At 35.8% G+C, this 15,119-nt stretch overlaps 1 protein-coding gene across 6 annotated transcripts in view; it reads right to left on the bottom strand.

The window, feature by feature from the left end:
* The window catches only part of RFX3 (regulatory factor X3), a 297,259-nt gene that overhangs the window by 20,891 nt on the left and 261,249 nt on the right, over positions 1 to 15,119 (bottom strand). For 5 of the 6 annotated variants that reach the window (XM_060100833.1, XM_060100834.1, XM_060100830.1 and 2 more), the window contains 2 exons: positions 11,624 to 11,832; positions 1,808 to 1,961 (listed from right to left, as the gene is read on the bottom strand). In XM_060100833.1, the coding sequence (XP_059956816.1) occupies positions 1,808 to 1,961; positions 11,624 to 11,832 (363 nt within the window). The remainder of the gene's footprint in view (positions 1 to 1,807; positions 1,962 to 11,623; positions 11,833 to 15,119) is intronic. The other variant, XM_060100836.1, reaches the window with a different exon arrangement.

Genomic DNA, 15,119 nt, shown 5'->3' with positions numbered 1-15,119 from the left:
TATAAGAAAAGTCCAGATTGTTTTGGTCAATGATGAGGTCCTGCCTGTAATTTAAAAGCTAAAATGAATCTTGCTTAATCTCACATACACATAATTGGCATCATTTAGGCACAATCACCATTAAGAAACATACAAACACATATAGATCAGCATACAGCAAGGAATTTTAAAGAGGGAAAGAAGAATATTTTAACCAATTTTCTGAATAAAAGTCACATGTATTTTATTTATATTAGAATACTTTTAAAGGTCCTTGAGGTATTTTAATATATTTTTAAATTTATACCTTTATCATCATATTTATAGGAAAAGCATCTAATATTTATTTTTACTTTTTTAATTTAAATAAGCACATACACATAGCTTAAAAGTGAACGTACCTTCTTGACTGCTTTGGGCAGTAATATGTAACATTGCCTAACCTGGCATAATCCAGCAAAATCTGGATTCAATCAAAACGCAGTTCAATACAACAAAGTAAGCCAGGGCTGAAACATTTGTGCATGTGCATCTATCCCCCATTATATTAAACAGCCCTTGTGTATATTAACTTTAGCATTTTAGCTTTACGACATGTTGAAAATACATTTTGACACTATTAAGAAGAAGAGAATTTTTTCCCTACACCTTTAGTGATTAGGAGCATGGGTATGAAAATCAGACTGAATATTCAAAACAGGTCTCTACTGTCTGCTAGCTATGTAACCCTTTAATCTCTCTGTGTCTTAGCTTTCTTCCTGAACCTCAGATTCTCATCTGTAAACAGGATAACGTAGCACCTATCTCAAAGAGTTGTTATATGTGTTAAATGCTTTATTATACGTAAGGGACTTAGGACTGTGTTTCGCACATAGTAAGTGCCCCCAAAATGTTAGCTATCATTTTCATCATCATTGTTATTATCCTTCATTTTGTTCTTGGGCACTTGGAAAAAGAGTCTACAAAATACATATTTAACTTTTTCCTCTGAGTTCCTAGCCCTTAGCCTTATCAGAAGCATCAATCTTTCTTATTTTCCAGGCAATAAGGATTTTAAAAAAATTGAAGTATAGCTAATTTACAATATTGTGTTAGTTTCGGGTATATAACAAAGTGATTCAGTTATACATATATTTATATATGTATATATCTATAAACTTTTTTTCAATTCTTTTCCATACAGTTTATTACAAGATATTGGATCAAGTTCTCTGTGCTATATACAGTAAAACCTTGTTGCTTATCTATTTTATATATGGTAGTGTGAATCTGTTAATCCCATACCCTCCAATTTATCCCACCCCTGCTTTCCCTTTGGTAACCAAAAGTTTGTTTTCTATGTCTGTGAGTCTGTTTCTATTTTGTAAATAAGTTCATTGGTACTATTCTTTTTAGATTCCACATATAAGTGATATCACATAATATCTGTCTTTCTCTGACTTAACTTCACTTGGTATGATAATTTCTAGGTGCATCCCTGTTGCTGCAAATGGCATTATTTCATTCTCTTTTATGGCTGAGTAATATTAAGGATTTTTTAAAGTTCAGTGATTCTCAAGATTTTCTTTTACATAGACACCTTTACAGCATATTGAAATATTCCATGTACGTTCACATGATATAATCGACAGTTTTAGAACCTTTGACCAAGAAAATATATATGAACAGAGGGATTTAAGGACCCCCTGAAATAACCACACAGGCCCTCTGGGGTCCAAGACTCATGGGTAAGGAACCATTGCTTCGATGATTAATACATTTAGATTAAAATAAAATTCAGATCTTTTTAGAAAGCCCTGTGGGTCATAGCTCTTTTAGCCTCTCTTACCTCACCCATGACCGCTATGGGTGTCTCTCCTGTTGCCTGAGCAACACGATGTTCTACTAAGTAGAACATATACTCATCGTAGAGCAGACGGATCAGGTGGAAGGAGCCAAAGCTAGCAGCACTGCGTAGGGTTAAGTCCCGAATAACCATTGAGCTGTTCCAAGAGAAAAGACACATATGCAGCCATTGTTAGTGAGCAGGATTAGAGTTCAATCTAATTTTCCTCTTAAAAGAAGTTAGAGGTCTAAAAGGTTGGTATAGCACACAACCTGCCATGGAATAATTTCACTACTGAAAGCAGTTGGCTCAACTCTTTCAAACAGAGTGGTAAAGAGGTTATCTTTACTGAAACTTGACTAGATCCTTATTAGAGCTAGACAAATATTAACTGGGAAAAGCCATTTTATTGTCATAGGCAAGTCTTTTGATTCTATTAAATTCACAAAGGGGTCAGAATTGAATAAAAAAGATTTTTGGAAGGCTGACAACTCATCACCATAAGAAAAAGCAACTCAAAGTGAAGGTCTTATTGATGATGCGTAAACACTGTCACTATCTCTCAATGATAACGACCTCTGGGGTACGCTGTGAGAAAAATATGTATTTGACCAAGTTTACAAAATATACTAAGCAGGGACTTCCCTGGTGGGGCAGTGGTAAGGAATCCGCCTGCCAATGCAGGGGACATGGGTTCGGTCCCTGGTCCAGGAAGATCCCACATGCCTCGGTGCAACTAAGCCCGTGCGTCACAACTACTGAGCCTGCGCTCTAGAGCCCGTGAGCCACAGCTACTGAAGCCTGCGCACCTAGAGCCCGTGCTCCGCAATGAGAAGCCACCGCAGTGAGGAGTCTGCGCACCGCAACGAAGAGTAGCCCCGCTCACTGCAACTAGAGAAACCCCAAGCACAGCAACGAAGACCCAATGCAGCCAAAAATAAATAAATAAATTTATTTTTAAAAAGTATATATATATATATACATACACACACACACACACACACACACACACACACACACACACACACACAGAGCAATGTTCCCAGATGTGGCAATGTAGAATGTAGGAGGTTATGTACAGGGATCCCTGCAACTTCTGTTGTAAGGTAAATTTATTAAGTGATTCTAGTTCCTTACTGATTTCCATTAAATTAAATTAAGGTGATTTTTCCATTAGAAATAGCATAATAAAATCAATTAAGAAATGCATAACTTTGAAAAATATGAATGTTTAATTTACAAAATACCAAAATCTGAACAATATTATTAATAAAATACTAACAATACACTCTATTATACTCAAAATGGAAGTGAATCAAAATAAAATTTTGGCCTCATTGAAGACACGTCAATTATTAAGCTTGTCCATGCATTTCAAATCTCTTTAATATTTCTAACTTAGAGTCAGGGTAGGATGTGTGTGTGTGTGTGTGTGTGTGTGTGTGTGTTTCTCCTCACTTTCATTTAGTGTCCTTTTCTAGAGATTTCTGTCCTATGCAAACTAAAACAGGCATTATATTCTCTGATAGGAGGAGGAGATAGAATCTCACAAATGTATGGGCTGATATTCCTAGGCTTTATTTTGCAATGAAGAATTGTAAAATGCCAGACAGATGGAAAAACAGAAGACTACATTTCTGTTTCATTTTCAACCTTATTTATATAGAGGCTAGTAATATATCAAATTCCACACATTCACTTGGCAAGTGACAGATCATCCTTGTACATCTAAAACTCTAAAGCCCTGGATTCTGATTCTGGTTCTTCATTAATTCACTATCAATCTCAAAAAAATCATTTCCATGAGAGTGTTTTTCCTTTTGGGTGAAAGTGAATGCAGTACTTTTGGTCTTACCTAATTTGCATGACTATTTCAAGGATAAAATGCATTAAAGGTTGTGAAATAGACTTATGAATGAATAGAACAAGACTCAAATATAAGTGATTATGATCCTAATACACAGAACAGGAGGAGCTGAGCTTCTGACTCTCATTTGGCTACGGCAGCAAGAACAGGTGTTACTATATGATGATGGCAGATGTCTCTCATTCTGTGGATCTATTTATTAAACAGATAAAAAGCATGGGTTTGGAGTTAGATCCATGTTAACCACTATGTGATCTTGATTGTGAGTATGGCATTCAACATTTAAAGGTTCAAGATTAGCCTGAGAGTCAAATGAGATAATGTATGTGAGATCTTAAGCAAAACTACCTATTACTATACTATTCCATATGTTGGAGTTAATAATATACTCATTATCATAAAAAGCAGTACTGGTGAATGATTCCTTAGAGTCAAATACTTTAATGAATACCTTAAGTTTGGAACTCTATAAGAGAATCACTAAAAATAAATTAACACTTTCATTTATATGTCAAAGATATAATGACAAAATTCTGTTATAATTTGATGCATGCTTTTCCCAAAATTCAGTAACACATCACCTATTCATAAAAATAATTATTATAAATTTAATAGCTATTGAAATTAAACTTTATTTTCCTATGGAACCAATTTTAACAGGCAGAGAATCCTCTACTTTAAAAAGCAAAAGCAAAAACAACATAAAAATAACAATAAAAAGTTGCCTAACATTTTTACATACATCCAAATTTGATCATGTGAAGTAAATAATTTTGAAAAATTAAATAATATGGGGTGGAATATTCACTCCTAAGTACAGATCTCTTGCTGAAGAAAGACAGCAGCTATTTAAAATACAGCCTGGAGAAGACTAATGGCTAACGAGAATACAAAAATATGACTAATCTTACTCAAAATTAAAAGAACTGTAAATTAAAGGTAAGATACCATATATCATCTATTATACTATAAGACATTAAAAGATCAGTGTTGGAGAGGGTATGGGGAAAGAACTCTCATTTGCCGTTTCTACAAGCATAAATTCACAACACATTTATGAAGGGAAATTTGGCAACACATGTCGAAATTAAAAATGCACAAATGCTTTCACCTAGCAGTGTTTTCTTGTTGTTGTTTTTACAAAATACCTTTTATTTGCAGGCTTTGGAGAGCAACCAACCCAAGACTATGATCCTTGATGGAAAGCTCGGAAAATAAGCCCTGCATACAAGCAGTCTATCTCTCTCTCTGACGATGTTTTTTTGCATCTCCCTCCCACCCTCCCTATCCCACCCCTCTAGGTGGTCACAAAGCACGGAGCTGATCTCCCTGTGCTTCCCAGTAGCTATCCATTTTACATTTGGTAGTGTATACATGTCAATGCTACTCTCTCACTTTGCCCCAGTTTACCCTTCCCCCCTGCTCATGTCCTCAAGTCCATTCTCTACATCTGAGTCTTTATTCCTGTCCTGCCCCTAGGTCCATCAGAACCTTTTTTTTTTTTTTTTAGATTCCATATATATGTGTTAGCATATGTTATTTGTTTTTCTCTTTCTGACTTACTTCACTCTGTATGACAGACTCTAGGTCTATCCACCTAACTACAAATAATTCAATTTCATTCCTTTTTATGGCTGAGCATCATTGATTTACAAAGCTGTGTTAGCCTCCACTGCATAACAAAATGAATGGGCCATACACACACTGATATCCCCTCCCTTTTAGACTTCCCTCCCATTTAGGTTACCACAGTGCACTAGGTGAGTTCCCTGTGCTATACAGCATGTTCCCATCAGTTATCCATTTTATACATAGCATCAATAATGTATATGTGTCAATTCCAGTCTCCCAATTCCTCCCACCCCACCCTTTTCCCCCTTGGTATCCATACATTTGTTCTCTACGTCTGTTTCTCTATTTCTGCTTTGCAACTAAGATCATCTATATCATTTTTTCTAGATTCCACATATATGCATTATTATACAATATTTGCTTTTCTCTTTCTCACTTACTTCACTCTGTATGAACAATCTCTAGGACACTCTCTAGGTCCATTCACATCTCTACAAATGATACAATTTCATTCCTTTTTATGGCTGAGTAATATTCCATTGTATATATTTGTACCACATCTTTATCCATTCCTCTGTCAATGGACACTTAGGTTGCTTCCATGTCCTGGCTATTATAAATAGTGCTACTATGAACATTGGGGTGCATGTGTTTTTTTGAATTATGGTTATCTCTGGGTATATGCCCAGTAGTGGGATTGCTGGGTCATATGGTAGTTCTATTTTCAGTTTTTTTAAGGAAACTCCATACTATTTTCCATAGTGGCTGTATCAATTTACATTCCCACCAACAGTGTATGAGGCTTCCCTTTTCTCCACACCCTCTCCAGCATTTATTGTTTGTAGATTTTTTGATGATGGCCATTCTGAACGGTGTGATCACCTAGCAGTTCTAATTCTAGAAATTTACACAAATAAGCAAAGATAGTTTTAATTGCAGCAATATTTATACTAGTGAGAAAATAGGGGGCAACACTAAATATCCATTTGTAGAATACTAAGTAAAAAAAATGGTTCATTCATATATGTAAATTTATACAATAGTTTAAAGAAATGAGGGAGAGTACACATATAGGCAGTAACTTGGAAAGATGTCAATGATATAATGTTAAGTGCAAGAACTAAAAAGTATACTATGAGCCCATTTAACATAGAAAGCATCGATATAATTCTTAAAAAAATCCTATCCCTAAATAAATGGGAATGTTTAATACTTTATTAGCATCGAGATAGCACACTTCATTAAAATAGTATTAGTCACCTTAAAAAGTACAAATTTATTTCAATTTATCTGAAGATAAATGTGCAACTTTATACAAAGATAATCATTACAGTATTTTTTATAATTGTATCACAAGACCAAAAACCACCTAAATGCTCAAGAATAAGAGACAAACGGGATGTTTAAATAATGTATGAGACATACACAAAATGGAATATTGTGAGGACATTAAAAATTATGTTACTTAAGATATGCTTAAGGTATAATGTTAAATGAAAAATGTTGAGGGAAAAATACAGATAATAAACTCTGATAAACAACTGGATCTCAATTTTATATAACACTGAAAGAAAACATTTTACCAGTAGTTATTTCTGGGTAGTAAAATTATGGATGATTTAAGTTTATTCTTTTTATAGTATTTGTATTTCCCAGATTTTCTAAAGTGAGTATATACTAATTTCATAATCCAAAAAATGTTTATTTTAAAAAGAAGATATTCATTGTAACATAGAAGAATTGTGGGCCGGTTGAATGTCAATAAATCTTTGCAGGGATAAATATCACAGATATAGAATGAGTTATATATATATTTCAAAATTCAACTTTTAGGACTTTATATTTCCCTTAAAATAATGTAAATGACTAAGAAGAATATTCATACTGAGTAGCTTTCTGATATTATTAAACAAAATGCAAAGTCAATTTTTTTATTCCAAGAGAATTCACATTCATTCATTCAATAGATATTTATTGTGTTCCTACTCTGTGCCAGGGTCTTGTTCTAGAGCAAGTCAGACAAAAATTTGGTTTCAACAGAGCTCACATTCTAGTAGGACAGACAGTTGATAAAAACAGAGTAGATATAAAATATAAAGTTAGGTAGTGATAAACCCTATGAAAAACGATAAATCACGTTAAGAGATTGGCGAGTGATGGGTGCCAGCACTTTAAGTTAGCGTGCCAGGAAAACTCTTTTTGAGGAGGTGATATCTTGAGCAGAACCGAGACTGAAGTGAAGGAGTGAGCCCTGTGAACATGTGAGCTTTCCTGGCAGAAAGGAGAGCAAATACAGAGACTGAGGCAGAACTATGTTTGTTTTATTCCAAGGACAGCCCAGAGGCTAGTGTGGCTGGAGGACGTGAGCAAAGAGAATACACGGTGGGACCTGGAGGTCACTAGCAGCTGGACCATGTAGGGTCTTATAGGCCATGCTAAGGCTTTTGGATTCATTTGACAGCTGGGCAATCACCATATTTCAGCATAAAGTACACACGTAATACTAAATTCTGTTGGAAAATGAAAAAAAAAAGGGTGCTCACCTTCAGTTACAATACTTAGTTGTTTTTTTTTTTTTTTTTTTTGCGGTACGCGGGCCTCTCACTGTTGTGGCCTCTCCCGTCGCGGAGCACAGGCTCCGGATGCGCAGGCCCAGCGGCCATGGCCCACGGGCCCAGCCGCTCTGTGGCATGTGGGATCCTCCCGGACCGGGGCACGAACCCGTGTCCCCTGCATCGGCAGGCGGACTCCCAACCACTGCGCCACCAGGGAAGCCCAATACCTAGTTATTTTTAAAAATACTGATAAGCATGCTAAGAAATTATTGTCATATGTTTAGAAAAGAATCAGTTGAATTATATTATTAATGCTATGTCTGCTTCATGCTCTCTGTGTTGGGCTTCTGCCCTACAAGCCAAGTATCAAATGACACAATTAACAGTTTAATTGGAAACCTATTGTCTGATTCAGACTTCTGTAAGATATGCTGCAAAATTGACTCCACTGAATTTCATGTTGCTAAGTTACCATGAATTCAACTCCTTTTAAAATCAGAGTTATAAATGCTAATTATTTTATAATGGATGAGAAATACCTTGTGTATTTATCTTTATAACTCATGGTGTGGAAATTGAAACATATCCCCAAACACATGATACTCAATCCACCTCTTTATGTATTTGGGGATACATCACACCCTTCGAAAGAAGAAAGATGAGAACGTCACACCTGTGACCACCCCCTCCCCGCTACCGTGAACTCTCTTCTCAAACAGTGCTTATAGCTGATTCTGAAAGAGTATTACTTTTTGGAAGATTTAGATATTGTTCAATTGTAGGCAAACTAGGTTTTCTGTGCCCCCTTTCAAGTCACTGTATCAAAGCTATAAATTTCATTTTTAAAAATGGGATACTTGGTTGACCCTCAGGGTGACCCTGAGGAATTCTGTGTTCCGTTATCCACAAAACACACAAGCTGAGAAATGGCCCACTTAACTTCTACATTTCTGCCCAAGAAAGGTGGTGATAATTTTTCTACCTCCCAGGGAGCCAGCAGTAGCCATTCAAAGCCAGGTTAGGCAAGGAGAGACCCCCGTTTGGAGCAGAGGGTGTTTGCAGCAACATGTCAACTGCTGCTATCGTGATTCTCTGCCAGTCCATTTCTTTATTTGTATGCATATAAATATATACACAGAATTTTAGAAATTATGAGATTAATCAACTTCAGAAAATGAAGGGTTGATATATGTGACTGCCAAATTCTTATTAAAAGCCAAAAACATTGAAAAAAATACTCTGTAATTCTGCTTTCGTTTGTGAATGCAGTTTTCATTACTCAATATGTTCTTATGCCTCGGTAAAAAACAGGTCAGATTTTTGAGGATCTTAAGTTTCTAACCTATTGACTTCGCCTACCAGCAGGAGGTATGCATCTGTCTGAATATGCCTTTCCTTCTGTGGCCCTGAAGTATACGCCTTCAAGACTTCTTGAAATGAAAATAATAACCATAATAGTGTCTAACAATAACAAGTCAACTATCCCCAACTCAGGGAGGACAGAGGGCAGGCAAGTGATGATCTACTGGGTTTGTATATCTGCAGAGAACAAGAAATACAAGTAAGTAATTTTCTGTCAAGATACCTGCAACAAATCTCTGTGGAGACAAAGGCTCCACGAGTGTATTTCTAAAATGATATCAACTAAACATAGAAAAAGAAAGTCCTCAGGAAGGAGTAAGGGCAAGTCTGATGTAATGACATAAGAAAGCAGTAAGAAGAAAAAAAAAAACCTTGCTTTTTTCTGATATAGAGGATGCACTCTGCTTTTGGTCATATAGGTTTTAGAACAACAGCTAGTATAACTTCTGTTTCATCATTCATGAAGCACATATACCATCTATATGATTTTCTGAGGAAAAAAAAATGGATGAAATCAACTTGCAAGCAAATGGGGAAATATCTGAAATCTTCTTAAGAAATGTTCCCAAATTAAAATTTTGAATTCTACTATTTCTACATCTACTTTGAGAATACTGTGATAATGTTTTCCAAATCTTCCCCATATATCAAAGGAAAACTCATATCATCAACACATTGCTCACTGACACCCAGATCTAAACCTAGGACTGGGTTTAATGAAGCATATCAGTGGGTCACAGAGTTAGCACCATAATAAGGTGCTTTTCAAATCATGTGGGCTAAAAGCACTAAATATATGAGAGACAGAACTGTGGAATTATTCCATCCCCAAAACAAAAACAAAACAACAACACAAAACTGGTAGACTTTCTTTCACTGCATTTAACCCTGGGCTAGACACTAGAAAACGATTTTCAGGATCTAAGGATAATTTAACTCCTAATTAAACATATACAGTGAATCTACACCTCTACTTCAGTTTAAGAAATAAGAATTGGACCAAATCAGTTGAGAAAGAAAGAAGTCACAATAAAAACCAAGCAACTACCATCATAATTAAAAGATCTCTGGTTCCATTTTTATCAAGGTGGTCAAAACAAGATGGAAATCCTGTAATTTGGGCTTACTGGGTTCAGAATTTCTACTAGTCTCTAAACTCTGCTACTTCTTTGTATACCTTCTCTCCTCACAACTGCTTTGGACTCACCACTGAGGTCCAGGTGATGACCACAGGGTACCCATAGCCACAGTCAGTGGTATGTCCTGTAGTCACTACTTTGATATGCACATGGTTGCACAGGAACTAAATTAGGGACTGCCTAAACCTCAAAGTAGACATGGCTTTTCGGCCCGAGCCAGTGAGGCCACCATTATCTAAAGAAGCAAAGAAATGAACTCCCATCACAAGAATAAATTCTGGGGTCAAAAATATAACTTATCTAACTTAGCTTAAGAAATGGAACTCTGTCAATTCCATCCTATGTCATATATATAGTATATATGCCAACTTACACAGGTTCTGTTTTTTAACCCTTGGAGTAGACCTATGGTCAATGGCTCACCCCAACATTTGATATCATATATCAAGTAATCTTTCTCTCCTGGGGTTCTTCTGTGTCTAGAAAAACATACATTTATATATACCTATATATATCCTTTTAGTCAAAAAGTGATTCATTTTGTATTACTAGATTATTCGATATCAAACTGGTTATGCATTAGAATCACCAGGAGTAAGCTTTTTGAAAAAAAAATTTATGATTACCCCTACTCCTAATCACTACTTTCTAACCACCACGATTTTGATTCAGTAGTTTTTGGGAGATACCCAGGAGTTTTGTTTTGTTTTTCTTTCCACTAATTCTGAGGTGCAGCTAGGTTTGAAAACAATTGTAATTGATCAAATTAAGAAATTAACTAGGTGGTTCTGAGTATGCATCTGAACTGCCTGGAGGATACTTTAAAAAAGCACAGATTGCTGGGCCTCCCCTCCACAGTTTCTGATTCAGGTAGATTTGGGGGAGGGGTCTGAAAATATGCATTTCTAATGTGTTTCCAAGCAATAGTGATGCTACTGGTCTAGTGAACCACAGTTTGAGAATCCCTGGACTAGAGAAGAAGGAGAGTGGTGGTAAGGGCTCAAGGAAGAAGACTAAATAATACACGTTTGCCAGAAGGAGGACTGTAGTCCTTTTCTGACTGTTGCTAAACATATTATCTAGACTGGAATCTCAGATGTTCCCATCTGAGAACTTCTAGGGCTTTGAATAAGAGCCTTTCTTTTCCTAGCAGAAATTTTATTTCCATAAGCTTCCTGGTACAATTCCATCATGCTGTTGTCATGAGTTGGGTTGAAGATAATCACAACAGGGAGTTTCTGCAAACTAAAGTCTTCCTTTCTTTCTTTTTTTCTGAGAAGCATGTACATACATAATTGCAGAATAGGAAAAATTGAGACGATACCTGTAGAAAGACCATTTTAGCAGAAACTGCCTGGCAGCTTTAGGAAAACTGGGTCTTCCTTCATAGGGTTTCAGTGCTTGCATCATCACATTGTCAAGCCATGCAGCCCACTGCTCCAGGGTGCTCTGCTGCTGAAGAGTCATCTTGAAGTCTGTTTCTAGTCTCTGAACCATGTTGTCATCACACTGACATACCCAGGAAGCCTGCTCCTGGGACAGTACACAGAAAGCAAAGAAAAAGTTCAACTCAGCACCTTTTCATTGAGTGTCAGCACACAAGCCATATGCATAAGTGGCAAATTATATTGAAAGCGTAAAACAATTAAGTGAATTAAGAAAATGAAGGACTACTTGTTAGTTATTAAGGAAACTAACATAGCCTTTGTGCATGAAAAAGTGATGTGACATACAAGTATGACTCGGTTTTTCTACATTAACTAGCCTGTGTGAAAGACTAAAATACATGATTACTTAAGAAAAATAGGAGCCTGAACCTACAGTATGAGGCGTCTTTCTTTAGTTTTTACACCCTCTCTTTTTTCTCCCAATCAGATAAAACTTTAAAGCCAATTCATTTGAAAAGATTTAGGGTAAGTCAGATGGATAAATAGATTCAATTGGCCAAAAGTGGTCCCTCAGGATTAAAACAAAAACAAACACAGAATGATACAAGGTAGAAGTATATGCTATATGAGTTTTATGGATAAGAAACTGAAGTCTCAAGGGCTATAGAGGCAAGGCTATGAAAGTAAATTAATTCACAGAACCGAAAACAACAACAACAACAAAAATACTTTTGAGAAAATGTAGGAAGGCTACCTGCCAAGAAATTTGATCACTATAGTTTTCCTTCTGGTTCTAACAGGAAAGTTTCATGTTTGGTAACAGCAATGAAAACAGGAACTTCTAAAGTTAATTTTCAATGGTTGCCATAAGTTTTACAATGTTTCTAGTGCTATGTTGTATTTTAACATTAAAAAAATACTATACTCTTAAGGTCAGAATACAATTATTTAGTAATATAATATTTGAGTAAGGACATGGATGGTAACATAGGGCCTGAATCAGCTAAACTGACTTCAAGCAATTCATTTAATCTGCATGGGCCTCATTTTCCCCAAGCATAATATTAGAGAAATGAAATGTGACAAGAATTTTTAAACTGGGTTCACTGTGTCCAGATAATATTTTCACAATAGATTTCTGTGGAGGGGTGTCTGTGAAGGTCCTAATTCTGTATCTAAAACACTGTGAATACGTATGTATTTTTCTGAAAAGTGTCTACAGCTTTCAATCTATCTGTTCTCAGAGGATATTCAAATCAACCATTTCAACTAAATAAACCCCTAATCTCCACCCTCTGGTTCCAGCACCTCTCCTGACCCTATAGACTTTACCTTATTTAAGAGACATTTCAATTGGGAGGTACTTCAAATATAAAATGCCCAAACTCAATTCATTTTATTTCTTCAGAATGTCTTTTAAACACAGAAACATAAGTATATGCAAAAGTTAGGTTATCAGGTCAACCAACCCAAGTATATTTAGCCCATACTGTATTTGGAAAACTATCCATTTACACAAAACAATTCTAAAGCAATACTATTGTAATGCTATCAGTTAATTAAAACAGAAAACCAATTATACGGCAATAGGAAAATTATCCTGAATGCATGAGGAAAAGATTTAATTAGAGAAGAATGAAGTGATGAAAGAGATTTATGGATATCCTGAAAGAAACTTAAGCTCTTAGAGCATTAAAATATTGACACTTACATGTGATTTCATTGTTTTAAATTAAAGTTCCCTTATTACAAGAATATCATCCTATATGTCTTAGAGTGTCAGTCTTAACTGAGGTTAATCTCGTAGGGGCAGGGACTTCCAAATGAACAGGAGAGGGTGATGAAGGTGGAATGGGAGGCAGGAGACAGAAAACCAGGTACAATGTGGAACAGAAAAGGAAAGAAAGGAGTTAAAGATAAAATATGCTAACCTAAGAAAGAGATTACATATGAAAATGAAGAGTTGTGAGAGGTAAAATGTAGGGGGAAATGGAGGGCAAACCACTGTGCTCATGGTCCTCTAACGAAAGGAAGGAGGTCTTGGAGGACAGATACTTAAGCACACAGGTTTCAGCACTAATAACTGTCATGTGGACCCAGAAAAACTTGGTAGTTGAGAATAAAGGAAGGGAAAAGGTAACCTCAAAGTCGGTGAGTGGGGGATGAGTAGTAGTATAGATGTATAACTGACCATTTATATGCAATAATGTTGCCAAGGTTGTCGTTTATAACCAGGAAGAACTCATTTCTATACATACTTCATAGGGTTCAGACACACAACTATACGAATGAAAATAATGTTAAAACAGAAAATTTTAAATCTTGCTCAGATATTATTAGGAATCATTCTTAAATATATTTTCAGTTATTCAACTTAAATTACTTTTTGAAACTAGAAGTTGCCTTACCATTTCAACTTTTCTTAAAGTACTTTTAAACATATCTTTTCTGAATGAAGATTTGAAAAAAACATAACAGTATACATTTTAAGGCAATAATGTATGAACTTAATATTCCCACTAAAATCAGTTAATGTAAATTCCACTAAAATATGTAAAGTTAATGGATTTGTAAACGTGAGACACTTTGTTCTTGTGGAGCTTACGTATTTGCATGTGTGTGTGTATGTGTGCTTGTATATATAAAAATATTTATGTAGATCTAAGAAAAACTATACACATTAGAAGTTTAAACCCAATTCATGAAAGTCAGAATAAACTTAACTAATTAACAACACCTTAAAATAAATCAAACCCAAATATTACTTTTTGATATATTTTAAATGATAAAACTAGTCCAGAATTGTAGATTAAACTTTGTAGGAAATGGAGTAATAATTAGTTTATCTTTAAGCAACGATATTGTTTTTTTGTTTGTTTGTTTTTTGCGGTACACGGGCCTCTCTCTCACTGCTGTGGTCTCTCCCGCTGCGGAGCACAGCTCTGGACGCGCAGGCTCAGTGGCCATGGCTCACGGGCCCAGCCGCTCCGCGGCATGTGGGATCTTCCCAGACCTGGGCACGAACCCACGTCCCCTGCATCGGCAGGCGGACTCTCAACCACTGCGCCACCAGGGAAGCCCAACGATATTGTTTTTTAAAACAGTTTTATTGAGACATAATTCACACAGCGAACAATTCATTCATTTAAAGTATATAATTCAATGGCTTTTTTCAGTATATTCAGAGTAGTGCCTCTATCATCACAATCAATTTTAGAATGTATTCATTTCTCCAAGAAGAAACCCCATACTACTCCTTATCTGTCACCTCCCAATCCCTCCAGTCTACAGGACCTAGGCAACTACTAATTTACTTTTTGTCTCCATAGATGTATTTGTTCTGCACATTTCATATAAATGGAATCATGCAATGTATGGTCCTTTGTATATGGTTTCTTTCACTTAGCATAATGTTCACCTCTGTTGTAGCAT

Source organism: Mesoplodon densirostris, chromosome 6, assembly GCF_025265405.1.
Source record: "Mesoplodon densirostris isolate mMesDen1 chromosome 6, mMesDen1 primary haplotype, whole genome shotgun sequence".
Classification (NCBI taxonomy): Eukaryota; Metazoa; Chordata; class Mammalia; order Artiodactyla; family Ziphiidae; genus Mesoplodon; species Mesoplodon densirostris.
Note: the sequence above shows the minus strand (reverse complement) of the source record. Positions and strands in the feature narration are given on the sequence as shown.